Source organism: Triticum dicoccoides, chromosome 6A, assembly GCF_002162155.2.
Source record: "Triticum dicoccoides isolate Atlit2015 ecotype Zavitan chromosome 6A, WEW_v2.0, whole genome shotgun sequence".
In the NCBI taxonomy this organism is placed as follows: Eukaryota; Viridiplantae; Streptophyta; class Magnoliopsida; order Poales; family Poaceae; genus Triticum; species Triticum dicoccoides.
The window spans coordinates 398,563,206-398,584,872 of NC_041390.1; the positions used below are offsets into that span (position 1 = coordinate 398,563,206).

The 21,667-nt window shown below is 46.0% G+C and overlaps 1 protein-coding gene across 1 annotated transcript; it reads right to left on the bottom strand.

Moving 5' to 3' along the window:
- Positions 1-4,936: 4,936 nt before the first annotated feature.
- Positions 4,937-12,300, bottom strand: LOC119317009 (WEB family protein At4g27595, chloroplastic-like). The gene is made up of 8 exons (XM_037591395.1): positions 12,021-12,300; positions 11,719-11,910; positions 8,534-11,599; positions 7,156-7,993; positions 6,418-7,073; positions 5,966-6,110; positions 5,805-5,883; positions 4,937-5,369 (listed from the first exon to the last, which is right to left on the bottom strand). Exons 1-8 carry the CDS (start codon positions 12,174-12,176, stop codon positions 5,267-5,269), a joined length of 5,235 nt encoding a protein of 1,744 aa, XP_037447292.1. The 5' UTR covers positions 12,177-12,300; the 3' UTR covers positions 4,937-5,266.
- Between the last annotated feature and the right edge of the window lie 9,367 nt (positions 12,301-21,667).

The following is a 21,667-nucleotide window of genomic DNA, read 5'->3' on the forward strand; positions in this document are numbered from 1 at the left end:
ATATGTGGATGACATATTGTTGATTGGAAATGATATAGAATTTCTGGATAGCATAAAAGGATACTTGAACAAGAGTTTTTCAATGAAAGACCTCAGTGAAGCTGCTTATATATTGGGCATCAAGATCTATAGAGATAGATTGAGACGCTTAATTGGACTTTCACAAAGCACATACCTTGATAAACTTTTTAAGAAGTTCAAAATGGATCAAGCAAAGAAAGGGTTCTTGCATGTGTTACAAGGTGTGAAGTTGAGTCAGACTCAATGCCCGACCACTGCAGAAGATAGAGAGAAAATGAAAGGTGTTCCCTATGCTTCAGCCATATGCTCTATCATGTATGCAATGCAGTGTACCAGACCTGATGTGTGCCTTGCTATCAGTTTAGCAGGGAGGTACCAAAGTAATCCAGGAGTGGATCACTGGACAGGAGTCAAGAACATCCTGAAATACCTGAAAAGGACTAAGGATATGTTTCTCGTTTATGGAGGTGACATAGAGCTCGTCGTAAATGGTTACGCCGATGCAAGCTTTGACACTGATCCGGATGACTCTAAGTCACGAACCGGATACGTGTTTATATTGAACGGTGGAGCTGTCAGTTGGTGCAGTTCTAAGCAAAGCGTCATGGCGGGATCTACGTGTGAAGCAGAGTACATAGCTGCTTCGGAAGTAGCAAATGAAGGAGTCTAGATGAAGGAGTTCATATCCGATCTAGGTGTCATACCTAGTGCATCAGGTCCAATGTAAATCTTTTGTGACAATACTGGTGCAATTTCCTTGGCAAAGGAATCCAGATTTCACAATAGAACCAAGCACATCAAGAGACGCTTCAATTCCATCCGCGATCAAGTCAAGGAGGGAGACATAGAGATTTGCAAGATACATATGGATCTGAATGTTGCAGACCGTTGACTAAGCCTCTCTCATGAGCAAAACATGATCGGCACCAAGACTCCATGGGTGTTAGAATCATTACTGTGCAATCTAGATTATTGACTCTAGTGCAAGTGGGAGACTGAAGGAAATATGCCCTAGAGGCAATAACAAAGTTGTTATTTATATTTCCTTATAACATGATAAATGTTTATTATTCATGCTAGAATTGTATTAACCGGAAACTTAATACATGTGTGAATACATAGACAAACAGAGTGTCACTAGTATGCCTCTACTTGACTAGCTCGTTGAATCAAAGATGGTTAAGTTTCCTAGCCATGGACATGAGTTGTCATTTGATTAACGGGATCACATCATAGAGAATGATGTGATTGACTTGACCCATTCCGTTTAGCTTAGCACTTGATCGTTTAGTATATTGCTATTGCTTTCTTCATGACTTATACATGTTCCTATGACTATGAGATTATGCAACTCCCGAATACCAGAGGAACACTTTGTGTTCTACCAAACATCACAACGTAACTGGGTGATTATAAAGGTGCTCTACAGGTGTCTCCAATGATACTTGTTGAGTTGGCATAGATCAAGATTAGGATTTGTCGGTCCGGTTGTCGGAGAGGTATCTCCGGGCCCTCTCGGTAATGCACATCACTATAAGCCTTGCAAGCAATGTGACTAATGAGTTAGTTGCAGGATGATGCATTACGGAACGAGTAAAGAGACTTGCCAGTAAAGAGATTGAACTAGGTATTGAGATACCGACGATCGAATCTCGGACAAGTAACATACCGATGACAAAGGGAACAACGTATGTTGTTATGCGGTTTGACCGATAAAGATCTTCGTAGAATATGTGGGAGCCAATATGGACATCCAGGTTCCGCTATTGGTTATTGATCGGAGACGTATCTCGGTCATGTCTACATAGTTCTCGAACCCGTAGGGTCCACACGCTTAACGTTCGGTGACGATCGGTATATGAGTTTATGTGTTTTGATGTACCGAAGATAGTTCGGAGTCCCGGATGTGATCACAGACATGACGAGGAGTCTCGAAATGGTCGATACATAAAGATTGATATATTGGACGATATATTCGGACACCGGATGAGTTCCGGGGGTCACCGGATATTTGTTGGAGTGTCGGGGGGTTATCGGAACCCCCGGGGGAACTAATGGGCCTACATGGGCCTTATGAGAGAGAGAGGAGGGGGCCTAGGGCTGCCCCCCTAGGAGTCCGAATTGGACAAGGAGGGGGCGGCGCCCCCTCTTTCCTCCCTCTCTCCCTCTCCTTCCTTCCCCCTTCCCCGTTCCTAGTTGGACTAGGAAAGGGGGAGTCCTACTCCTACTAGGAGGAGGACTCCCCCTCTCCTTTGCGCGCCCCAAGGTCGGCCGGCCTCCCCCCTTGCTCCTTTATATATGGGGGCATGGGGCACCCTAGAACACACAAGTTGATTGTTTCCAGCCATGTGCGGTGCCCCCCTCCACCATAATCCACCTCGGTCATATTGTCGTAGTGCTTAGGCGAAGCCCTGCGCCGGTAGATTCATCATCACCGTCATCACGTCGTCGTGCTGATGAAGCTCTCCCTCGACACTTTGCTGGATCGTGAGTTCGTGGGATGTCACCGAGCTGAACGTGTGCAGATCGCGGAGGTGTCGTACTTTCGGTGCTAGGATCGGTCGATTGTGAAGACGTACGACTACATCAACCGCGTTGTCATAACGCTTCCGCTTACGGTCTACGAGGGTACGTGGACAACACTCTCCCCTCTCGTTGCTATGCATCACCATGATCTTGCGTGTGCGTAGGAATTTTTTTGAAATTACTACGTTCCCCAACAGCTCGTTGTCCCAGTATGCCGTCACCGGGGACGAAGCCCCTTCCACCATCAGCCTACGTGCCATGGTGGGAGATGAAGTTATGCTGCTCTTGGTGGACTCCGGAAGCACACACAGTTTCGTCAGTGAGGCTTTTGTCAGTCGCCTGGGCACCGTGACAGAGTCGCTCTCGCAAGTCACTGTGCGTGTCGCCAATGGGCACCGGCCGCACTGCGATCGCCCAGGACTTGCGTCGCCCAGGACTTGAACCTGGCCCGTTCGGAATTTGGGATGCCTCACTGACCACCGGAATCTGGGAGCCTCATTTCGGTTCATGGACTAGTGGCGTATTTCACTCTTGTTTTGACGGTAAAACCTTGTTAAACTTGAAGCAAGTATGTCACCATATCTTGAGGCTCTTGAAGAACTTGGAGGAGGGGAAGACGGATCTGGTAGGTCATATGTCCCTCCACGTGCTCATGATAATCAGGGACCGCTGCTGATCTATCGTCTTCTTCACCATAGTAAGCTTGTGCTTTAATAACTCATAATTTAGCAGCGAATTTCCATAATTAGGCTAAGTCTCTTATACTTCATAGACAGGGTCAGTCCTAACATTATTGAGGCCCTAGTGCGATTCAGGCACAAAGAAGCTTAACAGAGTAACATATATACTTTCAACAATATATGCATATATCATGCAAAATATTAAGGCATAAACATAAAAAACATGATTTTAGTTAGCAAATCAAGTCTCAATACACCATGTATATGTGATTATATGATGCAAATAATGATTATACACATATACACAACTATAAATAACTATTGAAAAAATACAACGTGAAGTGTGCCGGGGGGCATTTGCCCCTGTCCATGTTGAGTTTACATTTTGTAAATCCAAAAAATTATACAATTATTTCAGTATGTAGAAACATTGTGCCTTATTTAAGATGTGCTCTAGGCTACCGCACCTTTTGCGGGCCAGCCCTGGTTTGGTGACTATAGTTTTTTCTAAAGAATCCGCAAGCATCATACATGGAGTTTGATCCCTAATGGACTGTAATATCATCACCCAATCATTCAACCATTGGTTGGTTTTCTACTTGTTGAAATCTTCTCATGGATAAACCGACAGGAAGAATGGACGAGCGCACCTAGGAATAGTTAGTGATGTGCAAAGTGGTCAACAAAGTATTTCTCAAAATAAAAACATATTCCCTCCATTTCATAATGTAGTGCGTCCATGTTTTTCGAGATTCAACTTTGACCATAAGTCAGAACGACAATATATAAATCATTTTACTGAAAAGTTATACCGTTGAAAACTTTTATCGAATACGAATTCAAAGGTATCTGTCATGCTCCCGCCACAGTTGCCCATGTTAGTTAAATTTATGGTCAAAGTTAAATGTCGAAAAACATGGGCACGCTGCATTATGAAATTGAGGGAGTAGTAACATTGACCATTTGCAACATGACACATATGGGACATGTGTCATTCAGTCACGCTTGCGGTGCAAACACTTGTCTTATGTCCAAAGCATTTTTTGACCGTTACAACGTGCCCAATGTTGTCATTGCAACAAACCCCGTGGTTTGTAACATGACCCATATTGCGCTCACGTTGCCGCCAGCCGCTCTCCCTCCACTTGGTGGTCCGCAACGCAACCTGTGTTGCCCTCGGCTGTGTACAACACAGGTCACATTGCAAACACGTGTGTGTGGTGGTGGTGGTGGGGGCGGGGGGATTGTTGCGCTCAATGGTTGCAGAGTCGGTCAATGCATGCCAATGATCAATGAATTGAGGAGCGAGAAGTCTTTTCCATTAAATTTTCATATATCTCTGTCTTCTGAAGTCTATTTTTTGTACCTTGTAAGTTCCGTTTTGTTGACAAAGAATAACTGGTGGCATTAAAGTAGGAATTCTTTGGTAGTATCTCTAATAATCCTGTGATGAGACCTTAACTATATCAACAATTTTGTGCCACAAATGGAGGATAGGTCATGATACACCTTCATGTAGTTTGAAAAGTTAAGCCTTACCACCGCATGATAATTACTCCCTCTGTCTCAAAATAAGTGTCTCAAGTTTAGTACAACTTTGTACTAAAGCTAGTTTAAAATTGAGACATTTGTTTTAGGACGGAGGGAGTAATAAATTGCCAGCCAAACAGAACACCCTCCCTGAACAGCGATAACAAGAAATAAGCTCGAGTCTTAGAAGCCTTTCATTTTATCAACAACACTTCACGCTATAGCCAATTGGACATCTTGCTTCCCAAAGGAAACACACAGAAAACTCTCGTCCAAAGATTCACTTCTCCAGCGTAACAAAGAATGGTATTGTTATCTTCTGCACATATTACATCCTGCTTGCGGAATTTGGCACATCGTGCTCGAGTACAAATTTGAAAAGGGAGCAGGAGACGAAAAGAATGACATTTCTATAGTATAAAAAAGGAAGGAGAGAGAAAAAGGTAAAACTATGGATCCACGCTATTGTACAGTTATGCTATTAGGGGGTTGGTTATTCACAAGCAGTGTCACAAGATGCTGCCTACCAACCATAGGTGCAGGAAGAGCCAATAAGCCAAGAGCCCTAGCCTTGCTCGCGGTCGGTTCATCAGAATTTGGCTCCCTGAGACCCTGCAGAAAGATACAAGGCAGATCGACTAAGAACCAGCATGTAGTTATGCACTACTGAACTTCCACACAACCATGACAGCAGTGAAAGAAATTCAATCAACAAGGACAATGTATGTATACAGCAATAAGTTCTCCATCTCCTCTCTTAGAAATAAATCTGAGCTGGCAAACGTACTGAACTCAACTATTAAGGGGCATATCTAGTGCATCTAATAGCTAGGGCCTTCGTGCAATTACACAAGTCATTTTGGTTCATGAGACGTCCAAGTAGAACTCCAGGCTCAAGATTGACACAGATATTTATACTCGACTATAAATTAAAGGAAACAGACGGAAAAGAGAAAAGTTCAAATTCGGAACAAAGATATGCCTTTTAGTTCCCCCAGTGAAACCTGAGTTTGAAAATCATTACTTGTTGATTTCAAAATAGCTTACCAGATGCCATCAAGTCTGTCAGCGATGTGCTTTCCTTGTGCTGGAATCAAGCCAGATGTATGCAATGACTTAATACGCCCTTCAATACAGCAAATATGGCATTGTTATAACACTTGTATTAAATGAAACTTCAAAGTGACTAAAAATATAGGCTATGTTACCTTTGTCATCCGAATCATGTGCAGCAATTAGGCGTTCAGACTCTGAGCCCATATTAAGAACAAGATGGTCGGATGAACCCTTCCGCATTACTCTGGCATGTGCAGCAGTAGGGACAGATGAAACCGATGCCTTCCCCATTGGCCCCTACAAAGAACAATAAAACAGTGAATTATTACAACCCAGGATATATGCAATTTTTATTCACCTGTCAAGTGTCAAGATATGTGCTGGTATGTGAAATCTAGCTCATGCGCAGTGAACTGTTACAACTACTGACATGGGAAATACCAAGAAACCGCAAGCATAAGGCCCATGGCCAGGCAAATCATGATGAAAGAACAGTGACACCGCTATATATAATAAAAGAAACATTGGGAACAACACTAACATATCTTAAAAAATCACGCAGACAAGTAACAAAGCAATGAAGCATAAGACAATGAGGGCTTACCAAATCTTCAATCTCGGATATGTCTGAACCAATTGCCGAGAAAGATGCGTCAAATGCTCTGTCTTTACTAACCTCTGGCTGCACAAGCTGAGAATGATACAAGTCCTCAAGCATCTTAACTTTTGCTGATAACTCAACAACTGTCTTTTCCCTGGCCTGCAACTTTGATCCCAACTCCTGTTTTACAGACTTGGCATTCCCAGATTCCATACTTGAGGCGATTATTAGTTTTTCCAGCTTTGGTAAGAGTGTTTGTGTGCTTGCAGGTTTATTATCTTCCAGCGCATCTTTTCCAGCAAGATATCCAAACCGCTGAATCATTCGCTCCATACTGACTGTTACATCAAGCAGTTCACTGCTTTTTGATTCCAACTCCCTACGATTTGAATCAATGTTTCTGCAAACCTCCTTGAGCTGTTCAATTTCCCGAGCATGAGATTCAAGATTTAACTGTAAATCTTCATTTTCATATCTTAAGGTCTCCGCTTCACGTTGGAGTGCATCAAATTCATCAATAACAAAGAAGACTTTGTCCATGGGACTAGAGAACATAGCCACTTCCCTCTGCAAATGCGACTCGCCAGATGGTATATTTAGTTTATTTACTTTTTCAACAAGTGCTTCCAGCTGATCCTTTGAAATTGCATCAGTTGTACCTGTTAAGACAAGAAAAATAATAAGTTTGAAATAAAAAGTTGACCATATGAATGTCTACTTAATAGTTTCATGGGAAATTGCCTCTTTCTACTGTAGTTTGTTCAAGTGACAGCAACTCTAATTCTCTTGCCTTCAACACATCCTCTCTTTCCTGGTATTCCTGAATCCTTATTTCCATTCCATTGCGCTCATCATATGCAGTTCTGAGATCTTCCTCCAGTTTGTGTACTCTTTCCAAATACAGCTGGTGGTCATTTGAAGCAGTTTCAGCAGCTGACTCGGTTTGTTTCAGTCTCATTTTCAACTCTTCTATCAAAGTTATCACTAACCCCTTAATATCAGATAACTTCTGAGACTCTGACTTCAGTTTGTTCACGGAAGATACTAAAGTGTCCACCACCTTTATATAATCACCAGACTCCTCGTTCTTCAAAACAGACAAAGTTTGTCCTACTTTTGATACAATGCTGGAGTTGCCTGTTGCCAAGTCTATTGCGTAACCTAAATCAAGCAAGCCATCAAAAATAATTTGAATCTGTTCAGTGCAATAAATACATTTTGATGACATTGCCCTGAGCTCTTTTTGCAGCGAAAGCAATTCATCTTCTCGAGCTCTGTTCTGAGCGTCCTTGTTCTCCAGTTCAATCTTCAAGGAGTCGTGCTCTTCTAAAGTACGAGCAAAGTTGCTGCTTGCTAATTGCAAAGCACGGAGCAACAATATAATATTGTCACTCATGTAACCTGATATATCTTTAAAAAATCCAGAGAAATGTCCAGCTTGATTGCTGCATTGTTCAACAATATTACTCAAGGATGAATCATCACCAATATTCTCTTTTCTGCTTTTTCTGTCAAGCATTCTTTCGGTAACAAAGTTATTGTAGTCTTGAAGAGAGAAAAGCTTGCCAAACTCTGAATCCTGCTTATGTGTATAATAAAAAACCAGGTTATGCTTAAATATGCTGAAGTCAAATGAGCACAATTATTTAATTCCAAAACCAAGCAGAGCAAAAACTTGAAAAAGAGGCAAATGCGGAGGAGGGAGGGAGAGGGAGATCATCGTCCAAAGTAACATAAGAAACTGTAAGTGGGCAATGTCTAACTTACTGCATAGGCCATAAAGCTAGAACAATTCCTAACATGACAAGACACGACACGTTGACAGCTCAAAATGCAAAGTCATCCAACCATCTAGCTCGTCAGTTACATACATGAAAACTACATTACAAACGGGACAGGTCCAACAAAACAAAAGCTGCGCTATGAATCGGCAAGGGAAGCATTGAACTAAGTTCAGTCACACAATAACTACATTATTGTTGGAAATAGTGTCCTGACAGAACAAGTAATGCTAGAAAACCAGTAGGTTTGACAAATAGTAAATATACTGCAACACACGGAACAAATAAATTAAAGAAATACTTTTGGGAAAAATCATGCAACCATAAAAACACTTTACCTCCATAATAGGATCAATCTGGAACCCCATTGCAGCGAGATGTTCATGCATACCCTTCACTGTAAGGCTCATATCTCTCAAGGTGCTGACCTTCTTTCCAAATTCTTCAGCCATCAATGACATCATACTATCATCCATTACAAGTGTGCTAAGCTTCTCAAGGTAACCATGATGTTCGGTTGAATAACTTTGTAAGTTTCCATGACTTTTATCTAACTCTTCCAAATATTTAGCTAGCTTAGCATTAAGAGCACTGGTTTCCATTTCATGTTTGGCTCCAGCTTCATTCTTTTCAGCACTAAGAATAGCAACATCTGTTCTAGCCTGTGATAATGCATGTTGCAGTGAGTTAATAGTTGCATTGGCATCTTCTAGTTTGTTGGCATTATGAGCCAGTTCCTCATTTGTTTTCTCCAACTCCTCTACAGCAGCAGTACGCAATTGCATTTGGTATTTCTCTTCAAAAGTAGAAGAAATATACTCATTTAATTTACTCAACTCATCTTCTAATATCTTTATAGTAGAATAGGAATCAGAAAGCCTGCCAGCTTGCAAAGTAACTTGCTCATGTGCTCTCTGTAGCTCATTCTCCACATGATTCTTAGCAACTTGTGACTCCATTATGTATTGGGCGATCTGGCTTATTTTTTTCACAGGGTCCTCAGAGGGGTGATCGACAGGAAGAGCGACGCTTGATACTGAATCAACTAGAATGCCCAAGGAAACTTTAGCTTCTTCCAACATGTTATCTACTTTACCCTTTTCCTCACTAAGCAAAATAATGTCCAACTGCAGCTTATCAAAATGCGTAACCTGAGAAGATAAATTCTCAACTTGTTCTCTGAGATCAGTATTTGCAGATTCTCTTGACACTATCTCATATTTCAGATTCTCCATTTCTGTGTTCCTTGCTTCCAGATCTCGTTTTAGCTTATCTGATATAGAGTTATTCTCATCCAGAGCTTGTTTTAGATTCTCTGTTTCAGAGTTATTCACATCCAGAGCTTGTCTGAGCTTTTCTAGCTCAGAGTTCTTTTCATCCAGAGCATGTTTCAGCTTCTCTATCTCAGAGCTATTCCTATCCAAAGCATGTTTTACATTCTCTGTTTCAGAGATCTTTTCATCAATAGCATGTCTTAGCTTCTCTATCTCAGAGTTCTTCTCATCGAGGACTCGCTTGAGTCCTTCACGCTCCTGTACCAAACCTTTCCCCTTTTTCACGGCCATTGACAGCTTCTCCCTAAGCAACGATGATTTTTCGTCCACCTTTTCAAACTCTTTCTGTAATGAGTCCTTTTCATTTTTCAAAACATAAATCGCCTCTGTCATTTTTTGTAGTTCACCTGATAGTCTCATTCTCTCAGATCTATCAGTCATGTCTTCTTCAAGAATTAATTTACAAAGTGTTAATTCCTGATGTAGGGTATACACTAGTGTTTGTAACTTCTCTAAACTTTCACACTCAATAGGAGAGGATTTTGCTCTTCGCTGGATGCTGCTTGCGCACTGGTCCACCAATTTTGTAGTCTCCAGGGGCTCATTGTCCTCCCATTTGACATCAGAAACCTCTGCAAATGCCTTTACAAGCTCAGTATTCTGCGATGAGATAACAGATAATTTATCAACAGCACCATTGTATACGGACATTAATTCAGAAAGTTCATTTACAAGTATGTCCTTTGCCTGCTTCTCTTCCAATAGAACTATGGTTAAACGGTCAATTTCCTCATGCATCGAGACCAGTTTTGATTCATGTGCAGACAGCCTATGAAGAATTTCAGAAGACTCATTCTGCATCCGCACCGCATCATCTTTGGCCTGGTTCAGTGAGTTGACTAGCCAAGTGATTTGTGTATCAAGTTCACCAGCTAAGACTGAGTGTGGAAAGTCAACCGAGCCTAGAATATCTTTAACTTTCCGGTGCTCCAAGAAGACCATGTCTGCAATTTTCTTTTGTTCAACCAACCATTCCAATCTGTCAATCATCTCCAAGGAAAGCAGATCCTCTGGAAATGTTGCCTCTGACATAACCTCTCCAATGCGTTGAAGGAACCCATCACTTATTGTAAGTGTAGTGTTTACATCATTTAGTTGCTCAATGCTTGCCTTAGCAGCTTCCCATGCGTTGTATGTTTCTCTAAGCTCGTCCAAACATTTCTCATGTTCCGCTGACTTTTCATCTAACAACATCTTAAGCTCCTCAAGTCTGCCCTCAGATTCTTGCAAGGCATCAGACCTCTGTTGCAACTCCACCATGCACCTCTCCAGCTCACCTGATTTTTCAGCCAGTGTCTGCTTCAAGGAATCACGATGCTGCACCAACGACTTGCCCTTTGTGACAGCCAAGGTGAGCTTCTCTTTAGTAGTTGATAATTTATGCTCCACCTGCTCAATTTCTGCCTTTGTTTTGCCTGCTTCAGCATTTGCTATATCTCGAGCAGCTTTCATTTTCTCAAGCTCTTCAGTAAGGATTTTGTTTTCTTCCACGAAACTGTTCAACTTTTGCATGAAATTTGCTTCATTTCTCTTGCTACTGACCAATTCCTCTGAAACATTGCCTAAAATAGTGGCATGATCACATTGACCCATGGCCACAAAACCAGGCTTAACCTCTGCCAAGACCTGCTCAAGTTGTTCAATGCCCAATAAAACCTGCCTGTACCGCTCTGTTAGCAACAAAGTTTTCCTTTCGACAACAGATATCCCGTCTTGATCAACACCCTCAAAACTGATGGCATCTTTCCCAACCACGGCATCGACCGATGCAACCATTCGCCCAATAGCTAGTTCTGACACTTGCCTCCACGAACCAAGGTATGCATCCACAACCTCTTTTGACACTTCGACCTCAACAGCCCTGGCACGTAAGCTGTCAACCTCCTGCTCCCTGGAACGTGCCGCTGAATTCAGTTCAAGCACAAGTCTCGAGCAATCATCCAGCATTGAGTGCAGTGGTGCCCTCTCATCAGGATCATCTGCATGCAACGAACTCACTTCCTGCCCCACCAGCTCCTGTAGCATTCTCCGGAGTGCCGCTGCCTCCCGTGCACACACATCTCTCTCTTCCTGAACCAAGCCCAGTCCACAACATCTTATAGTCAGATCAGAGAATGGAGCTGGCACGTTGCAATTCACGTGCAAAATAACAAGAACTGAACTAGTGTGAAAAGCAAAAGAAGCAATACCTTGTACTTGCGGCACTCGGCAGCGGAGCTGGACTCGTCGGGGAAGTCGATGACGGCGATGGATTCATCCAGCGAGCGAGCGGTTGTGAGGTCGTCAGGGGCATCCTCGAAGGTCTCGCCGCTGGTGGCATCGTCAGCGGGCATGCTGACGAAGATACCAGCGTCTGGGTCTGCCCCGGGACTCCGCGCATCCTACACGGGTGCAGAGGCAGGAGCTTCCGTAAGCCATTCCATTTCTTCGTGCGGACCAGGGTATCAAAATGGAGATGGCAGAGCGGTAGGAGCCGCGGTGGTGATGATACCTGCGAGGGGAGCTCGACGAGGACGCCGTCGCTGCTGCCGCCCTCGTCGGAGTGTGCCCGGATGCGCGGGGGAGAGCGTCGGCGGGCGGAGGACGAGGATGCAGAGGAGGAGGAAGAGGACTTGGGGGAGGAGTCGGAGTCGGAGTGGTCGGCCATGGCGGCGCCAGATCTGGGCCGGGTCGGGCTGGTGGATCCGATCAAACCATCGCCGAGGAGGAGGAGAAGGAATGGGGGAGACGATGGCGCGTGGGCCCGATCGGGGGATGCGCGGAACAGAGCTGCGAAGGTCAGGGAAGACACCGAGCTGACAAGTGGGGTCCACGTGGCAGTGGGAATAGGACGGTGCTTTGTCACATCCGGTGTCTCTTGGAGTGGGTGGGACCGCGACGGCCCACCTGTCGGTCAATGCTTCCGTGCGACGTTGGAGCATTGCGTGCACTTTGCATCAGGACCGAGGTTGATCCGTGAGCACTCGTTGACCACTGTATGATATAGGGGTCCACACGATAATCCTACACACACGGAGGAATACGGGCATCTCACTCACGGGCATCTTCAAAACTAATTAGTCTTCACCCTCTAAGGGGCAACAAGCCAACTTTTCCCGAAACCCTAAAACCCTTGCGGCGACTAGGGCTAGGCGACCTTTGACGGTGGCCGCAGATCTCTTCTACGAGCCGCCCACGTGATCCCGGCGACGATGGCAACATCTGGCGCGTGCAAGGAGAAGCAAGATAGCGGCGCCCTATCACCTCGCTCGGCTCGGGCGCAAATGGAGGAGGCGCTCGGTAAACTAGACATCTCTGAGGAAGAGGCTACGCCTCTGGTGATGGATGACTTGGATGATGGTGCAGCACCGAAGTGGCTACCGGCGGGCAAGGTTCTGTATCGCAATCTCTTCCACATCTAGACGATCTCCAATGCCCTACGCCCAGCTTGGGGTAACCCTAGGGGCCTGGCGATCTGTCCTTTGGGGGAGAACATGTTTGTCGCGGAGTTTGAAACCAAGCGGGATCGAGATCGTGTATGGGAGGGATCTCCCTGGCACATCAGTAAACACGCGGTCATCTTGGAGGATTTTCAAGCGCACATGCAGCCATCGGAGCTGAAATTTGATCGGCTGTCGATCTGTGTTAGGGTTGTAAACCTACCCTACAATCTGAAGAACGAAACTAGTGGTCTGGCGATAGCAAGACAGATCAATAGGGAAGCTTCTATTATGCAGATTGACCCTCTAGGGGTTTCCTGCCAGCACGAGTCACCATCGATGTTCACAAGCCCCTACGCAGATGGATCCTAATTGCATCGGCCAAGAGGAACAAGACGGACTGCTATGACATTGAGTATGAATACATCCCTCACTTTTGCTTCTCATGCGGCCGCCTGGAACACTCGGATCTGTTTTCCCTACACTGGGAACCTGGGATGAGAAGGGGGGTCTACCCTTCAAGTCTAGCCTACGGGCGCCGGAAGACAGAAAGAAACCCAATTCTGGGGAGTTCTCGTCGAAGGAGAAGAGTGAATTACAGCCAAGCACAAGAGAATCTCGCTCATCGAGCTCCAAATAGAAAACTGGTGCTGAGGTGACCTCCCCTGCCGAGAACAATGCTCCATTTAAAAGGAAGGGAGGGCCACAGAATACCCAAGTCTACCGCAAGGTAACCCAGCCCCAATTGGCTCTTACTGAACATGGGGAGATGCATGCTGGACAGGGAATTGTTGAGGGGCAACGGCCATCTCTAAGCAACAAGTTGGAGACCTTGGGGATACCTTCAAAGAGAGGGATCCGAAGAAGAAGAAGCCAACACCACCCTCATCTGAATCTTCGGCAGGAGCTGCGGGTCAGCCCTGCCCGAACCAATGAGTGTCCTATCGTGGAACTGCCGAGGGCTTGGGAACCCTTGGACAGTTCGAGAGCTTCGCAAAGTGGCGAAGCAAGAAGGCACCGCCCTTCTGTTTGTCATGGAAACAAAAATTAAGGGCAAGCGTGTGGAGGACCTAAAAGTTAGTTTAGGTTTTTCTGGTTGTTTTGTCGTCAATAGTGACGGGCTTAGTGGAGGTATTGGCCTTTTTTGGTCAAGAGATATCAATGTTTCGGTGCAAAACTACAATCGATATCATATCACTGTAAAAGTCAATAAAGATAATAAAAGTTGGCGTTTCATGGGTTTTTACGGAGAACCTCGGGTGGAAAATAGACACCACAGTTGGTGGTTCTTGTGTACTTTATTTGCTGTTCACCACGAAGCATGGACCTGTATCGATGATTTCAATGAAACACTTCATGGACGAGCACTTTGGAGCCAATGCTAGACCAGAGGGCCAAATGCGTGCATTCCGGGAAGCAGCGACGGACCGTGCACTCTAAGATATGGGGTGGCGCGGTGTCCCTTTTACATGGGATAATAGACAGCAAGGAGGAATGAATGTAAAGGCAAGATTAGACCGTCCAATGGTCAACTCCAAATTCCTTGATCGGTTTGAGCACACAAGCGTGAAGCACATAAGTAGTGTGGAATCAAACCACTGCTTCGTGCTGGCGGAGTTGAGATCTAATGTGGATACAGGCTGGGCGCCTGGGCCCGGGGTCGTTGTTCCTTCCGCTATGAAAATGTTTGGCAGTGTCATGCCGATTATGGTGAAAAGGTGCAAGCGATGTGGCGAACGGGAGCTGGGCAGGGAGGTCTTCAAGGCATCATTGACGCCCTCGCTGAGGTTCAGACTCAGCTGGGTGCTCGGGGCGATCGCGAGTTTGGCAACACGCAGAAGAAGGTGTTGTTGGAAATATGCCCTAGAGGCAATAATAAATTAGTTATTATCATATTTTCCTGTTCATGATAATCGTTTATTATCCATGCTAGAATTGTATTGATCGGAAACTCAAATACATGTGTGGATACATTGACAACAACATGTCCCTAGTAAGCCTCTACCGGACTAGCTCGTTGACCAAAGATGGCTATGGTTTCCTAGTCATGGACATGAGTTGTCATTTGGTAAAGGGATCACATCATTAGGAGAATGATGTGATGGACAAGACCCAGACTATGAATGTAGCATATGATCGTGTCAAGTTTATTGCTATCGTTTTCTACATGTCAAGTATATGTTCCTATGACCATGAGATCATGCAACTCACTGACACCGGAGGAGTACCTTGTGTGTACCAAACGTCGCAATGTAATTGGGTGACTATAAAGGTCCTCTACAGGTATCTCCGAGGGTCTCTGTTGAGTTGGCATGGATCAAGACTCGGATTTGTCACTATGTATGACGGAGAAGTGTCTCAAGGCCCACTCGGTAATACAACATCACAATGAGCTTGCAAGCAATGTGACCAATGAGTTAGTCATGGGATCTTGTATTACGGAACAAGTAAAGAGACTTGCCAATAACGAGATTGAACTAGGTATGGAGATACCGATGATCGAATCTCGGGCAAGTAACATACCGATAGACAAAGGGAACTGCATACGGGATTAGCTGAATCCTTGACATCGAGGTTCGACCGATAAGATCTTCGTAGAATATGTAGGAATCAATATGGGCATCTAGGTCCCGCTATTGGTTATTGACCGTAGAGGTGTCTTGGTCATGTCTGCATAGTTCTCGAAAATGCAGGGTCTACACACTTAACGTTTGGTGACGATATAAGTATAGTTGAGTCATTATGGTGGTTACAAAAGGTTGTTCGGAGTCCCGGATGAGATACCGAATGTGACGAGATACTCCGGAATGGTCCCGAGGTGAATATTGATATATTGGACGAAGGGTATTGGAGTCTGGAATTGTTCCGGGGGTACCGAGTGATGAGTAGCGTCACCGAAAGGGGTTTCGGGGGGCCATGGGCCAAGGGAAGGGGGCAAAACTAGCCCACTAAGGGTTTGAGCGCCCCCCTCACCCCATCTCACATAACCAGAAGAGTTGGGGGCACCCCTGTAACACCCTCGATGCGGCTATATCTCCCACGTGTCGAAGCACGACATAGAGGCATAACCACATTGAAAGTAATATCGCAAGTGAGGTAATCTTCACACAACCCATGTAATACATAAGGGAAAGAGATACATAGTTGGCTTATAATCGCCACTTCACACAATACATGAATAAAGCATTACATCATCCAGATACACACAGGGTCCGACTACGGAACCAAAATAAAAGAAGACTACCCCAAATGCTACACAGATCCCCGATCGACCCCAACTGGGCTCCACTACTGACCAACTAGTACGAAACAACACAAAGGACAAGATCTTCATCGAGCTCCTCCTTGAGTTTGGTTGCGTCAACCTGTTCGGTAACATCGGCACCTACAAACTGGTTTTGGAAGTATCTGTGAGTCACGGGGACTCAGCAATCTCACACCCTCGCGATCAAGACTATTTAAGCTTATGGGTAAGGTAAAGGTATGAGGTGGAGCTGCAGCAAGCGACTAGCATATATGGTGGCTAACATATTCGCAAAAGAGAGCAAGAAGAGAAGGCAAAAGCACGGTCGAGAAACTATGATTAAGAAGTGATCCTGGAACAACCTACGTCAAGCATAACTCCAACACCGTGTTCACTTCCCGGACTCCGCCGGGAAGAGACCATCACGGTCACACACGCAGTTGGTGCATTTTAATTAAGATCAACTTCAGGTTTTCTACAACCGGACATTAACAAATTCCCATCTGCCCATAACCGCGGGCTCGGCTTTCGAAAGTTCAAATCCCTGCAGGGGTGTCCCAACTTAGCCCATCACAAGCTCTCACGGTCAACGAAGGATATTCCTTCTCCCAAGACAAGCCGATCAGACTTGGCATCCCGGTTACAAGACATTCTTGACAATGGTAAAACAAGTCCAGCAACACCACCCAAATGTGCCGACAAATCCCGATAGGAGCTGCACATATCTCGTTCTCAGGGCACACTCAGATTGTCCAAACTTCTGGTAGGCCAACCCAGAGTTGCCCCTGGTGGCCACCGGCGGCTGACAGGTTGGACCAACACTCAGAGGAGCACTGGCCCGGGGGGGTTAAAATAATGATGACCCTTGAGTCTGCAGAACCCAAGGGGAAGAAAAGGCTAGGTGGCGAATGGTAAAACCAATGTTGGGCATTGCTGGATGAGTTTTATTCAAGGCGAACTATCAAGGGGTTCTCATTATAACCCAACCATGTAAGGAATGCAAAATCCGGGAACATAACACCGATATGACGGAAACTAGGGCGGCAAGAGTGGAACAAAACACCAGGCATAAGGCCGAGCCTTCCACCCTTTACCAAGTATATAGATGCATTAATAAATAAGATATATTGTGATATCCCAACAAAATATCCATGTTCCAAACAAGGAACAAACTCCAATCTTCACCTGCAACTAACAACGCTATAAGAGGGGCTGAGCAAAGCGGTAACATAGCCAAACAACGGTTTGCTAGGACAAGGTGGGTTAGAGGCTTGGCTCAACAATATGGGAGGCATGATAAGCAAGTGGTAGGTATCGCAGCATAGGCATAGCAAAAAAGCGAGCATCTAGCAAGCAAAGATAGAAGTGATTTCGAGGGTATGGTCATCTTGCCTGAAATCCCGCAAGGAAGAAGAAGGAGTCCATGAAGAAGACAAACGGACGTAGACTAACGGGTCCTCACAAACGCGACGTTATCGGAACCAACCCGAAGAAGCAACACCGGAAAGAAGCACACAACATAGTAAACAACCAAGACATGAACATGGCATGATATGCGGGATGCGGTATGTGATGCATATGCATGATTTGGAAAGGAATGATTGAACCTGGCCTCAACTTGGAAATCCAAGAGTGCCACTGGAAAGGTGAGTTGATTTCGGTTGAAATCGATATAAAGACCACCGGAATCGGATGCACGGTTTGGAAATGGCAAGCAAAACAAATATGGCACTGGTCTGCGGTTAACAACAAGTAGCCTTCTAAATGCATCAAGAACAACATGATACAGCACTCAAACATGGCAACAAAATACATGGCAGGGATCCACTCATGATGCTTGACAAAAGATGAACACTGAGCTATGGCTAAATCACTCATTAACAGGTTCAAACAAGCATCGCAAAAGTGCAAACGATAACAGGTTTCAGACTTAGTGAAATTAACAGCATATCAGGAATTTATCATCAGGAAGCAAACTTTAGGGCATGAAAACTACATGCTACAGGAACATAACATGGCAAAGCAAGGCATGTCATGAAGATACTGTAAGCATATAACAAAAGTCCCTTAGTGACCATGAGCCAAAAGGGATCAGAAAATACAATTGCAAGCATGTGAACATAGCAAAAACATAAACAGATTCAGACTTAGTGAAAAACTGGAGCATGCAAAACAGATTAACAAGTAGGCATGTTTACGAGCTCGATGCACTCACTACGAGGCATTGCATGACAAACTAAGCATACACTCATCAAGAAAACATGACATAGAAGCTAGACATGGCAAGAACAACAACATAGCATGCACGGATCAACTACAACAAGCTCGGCAAAATCGCTAAACATGTTAACAATCTGCCAGGAACATTTTATAGCAAAAGTAGAGCTTGATTGACTCATGATAGGGTGATCCATAAATGCAAACAAAGACATGGATGGATAGAGCACCACAATATCTACAAAACATCCTTACTGATCATCCTCAAAAGAGGCACAGATCACTAGGAAACAACATGAACATATGGCATAAAAATAAAGACAGGGCAAGGACTTAGTGAAATTCTAAGTCCCTGAAATCAACATCATTGAGTAAGCTACTCTGCATGCTTGTGCTTGTCACCACAAAGGTCACAAAAATACATGGCATACACCCCTCTAAATATGGCATGGCATTCATCAAAATACATGTAAAGCTCAGGATCATAGCATGCAAACATTAATCATGGCAAAAATGACAAAAGGCCATTTGCTGAAACAGATCTGACATATTCCTCACATTGCCCTCTTCCAACAGCATTTCGGGCATCAAGATGAGCTCAAATGAAAATGATGCAATGAGATGAAATGATGTACTCGTCGAGACGAACATTTTGATATGCTACACGCATGAATCGGAGCTACGATGAGAGAGTTATGACATGATGAACATGGGCACATGAATCTGGAAACTTCGGGGACTTAGTGAAATTTTACCTCCGCGAAAAGTCAACGCGGGATGAGGATATCCGGGACGGAGGGATCCGGGGATGGGCGCGGGCGTTTGGATGAAGGGACCGGTGGATCTGATCCACCTCACGTGGATCCGGACGGGGCGGCGAGCTTGGACGCCGGCGAGGAGGAGATCCGGCGGCGGCCGCGGGCTGCGGGTGGCGCCACGTCGGCGACGAGGTGGCGACGAGGGAGCTTGGCGGCGGCGAAGGCGACGTGACGAGCGAGCGGGGCGGCCGGCGAGCACAGGCGGCGGGGCGATGAAGGGCACGGTGGCCGGCGCGAACTCCGGCGACCGGAAGCGAGAAGACGGCGGGCGGCGCGGCGCGGGGTCCTCCGCGGGTGGCGGCGGTGGCGGTTGGGCCCCGCGGGCCGGCTACGGGTCGCGCGGGCCGGCGGCGGCAGAGGGCTCGAAGAGGACGCGTGGCAGCTCCGGATTGGCTGCGGGGTCGGCTGGAAGTGTCCGGCCACCGGGCGGACATGTCCGGTGGCGCGGGGAAGATGGATCTAGGGTTTCATCCGCGAAAATGGACAGGGAGGGCATATTTATAGGTAGAGGGAGCTAGGAGAGTCCAAATGAGGTGCGGTTTTCGGTCACACGATCGTGATCGAACGACCGAGATGATGGGGGAGGTTTAGGTGAGTTTTGGGCCACTTTGGAGGGGTGTTGGGCTGCAACACACACAAGGCCTTTTCGGTCCCTCGGTTAACCCTTGGAGTATCAAACGAAGTCCAAATGGTACGAAACTTGACAGGCGGTCTACCGGTAGTAAACCAAGGCCGCATGCCAAGTCCTGGTCCAATCCGAAAACGTTTACCACCCGCACACGAAAAGAGGTAGAAAGGGACACTGGGTGACCTAGGAGCGCCAGATTGCAAAACGGACAACGGGAAAAATGCTCGGATGCATGAGATGAACAAGTATGCAAATGAAATGCACATGATGACATGATATGCAATGCATGACACGCAAGCAAAGACATGGCAACAACAGCGAATAATTGGAAGACACCTGGCACATCGGTCTCGGGGCGTTACACCCCCTAGGGCTTCCCACTTCCCCGCTTGGGGGCAAGTCAACCTAGGGGAGATCCCATCTACCCTGGCTGCCGCCCCCTAGGGGAAACCCTAGGGGCTCCACCCCTCCTCCCTTACCCTATATATAGAGAGGTAGAGAGTGGGAAGCCGCACCCCAGAGCACATATCCACGCCATGGCTCTGCCTCTCCTCTCCCTCGCATCCATCTTCCTCTCCATAGTGCTTAGCGAAGCTCTGCTGAGATTCCGCTACCACCACCGCCACCACGTCGTCGTGTTGCCGGAGGAATCGAGCTACTACTTCACCATCGCTCGCTGGATCGAGAAGGTGAAGGCGTCATCAAGCCGTACGTGTGTTGAACGCGGAGGTGTCCTCCGTTCGGCACTTGGATCGGGAGTTCGTGGAACGGATCATGATTGGATCGTGAAGACGTTCGCAGAACGGGTCGTGATTGGATCGCGAAGACGTTCGACTACATCAACTGCATTTCTTAACGTTTCCGCTTAGCAATCTACAAAGGTATGTAGATGTAATCTCTCCTCTCTTAGATGGTCATCTCCTAAATTGATCTTGGTGAGCATAGGAAAATTTTTGTTTCCCATGCAACATTCCCCAATAGTGGTATCAGAGCTAGGTCTATGCGTAGATGACATCACGAGTAGAACAAAAAGGAGTTTGTGGGTGTTGATATTCAGATTGCTTCCTTCCTTGGTCTTTTCTTGATTCGGCGGTATTGTGGGATGAAGCGGCCCGGACCAATCTTACATGTCCATGTGCATGAGAGCGGTTCCATTGACAGACATGTGACTTTGTTGCATAAAGATGGCTGGTGGGTAGGGTGGGCATAAAAGACCGAGGACCAAGAACCATACCGAATAAAGCGGGACCGAAACCGAATTCACCGAAACCAATTATTCCAGCCAGAACTTCTATGGGCAGTCATGTAAAACCGAAGCTAGTTCGGTGACGTCAGTTGTAGGTGACGAATACCCGAAGTACCGAATACACCGAAGTACTACTCTGCGGTCTTTGACACAACGCAGTACTACTATGCTGTTAAGAATACTACAGGAGAAATAGGCCCAACTGCGGTTAAAACTTCACATCCCAGATTGCTACGTTGTTTTAATCCAGAGCGGCGGTCCATCAGTTATCTCTTCCCGGTTAACTAAAGAACATTATCTCTTCCCGTAACCCTCGCCGCCCCTACTCGCTGGCTCGCACCCGCAGGCCCGCAACCCCATCTCGCCGGCTCGTCGCGGCCTCGATTGTCGCCCATGGCAGGAGAGACAGAGCGGGTTGTAGGGAGGATGCCAAGGAGCCGCCGAAGTATGGCACGGAGAGGCTGCAGGCGTGCTGGATGACGACGCGATGGGCATGCTCCCTCCATTCTTGTGACGTCTCCTCTCTCCTTCCAAACAAGGGTTCTGACGATTGGCGAGCGTGAGGG

What these genes read in the sequence shown, in the direction of transcription:
- LOC119317009 (XM_037591395.1), bottom strand. Translation starts at nt 12,176, where the DNA reads ATGGCCGACCACTCCGACTCCGACTCCTCCCCCAAGTCCTCTTCCTCC. An exon ending in ACAAACTACAGTAGAAAGAG is followed by an intron (nt 7,074 to 7,155) that starts GCAATTTCCCAT and finishes TTGTCTTAACAG; the next exon opens with GTACAACTGATGCAATTTCA. An exon ending in ACATGATTCGGATGACAAAG is followed by an intron (nt 5,884 to 5,965) that starts GTAACATAGCCT and finishes GCTGTATTGAAG; the next exon opens with GGCGTATTAAGTCATTGCAT.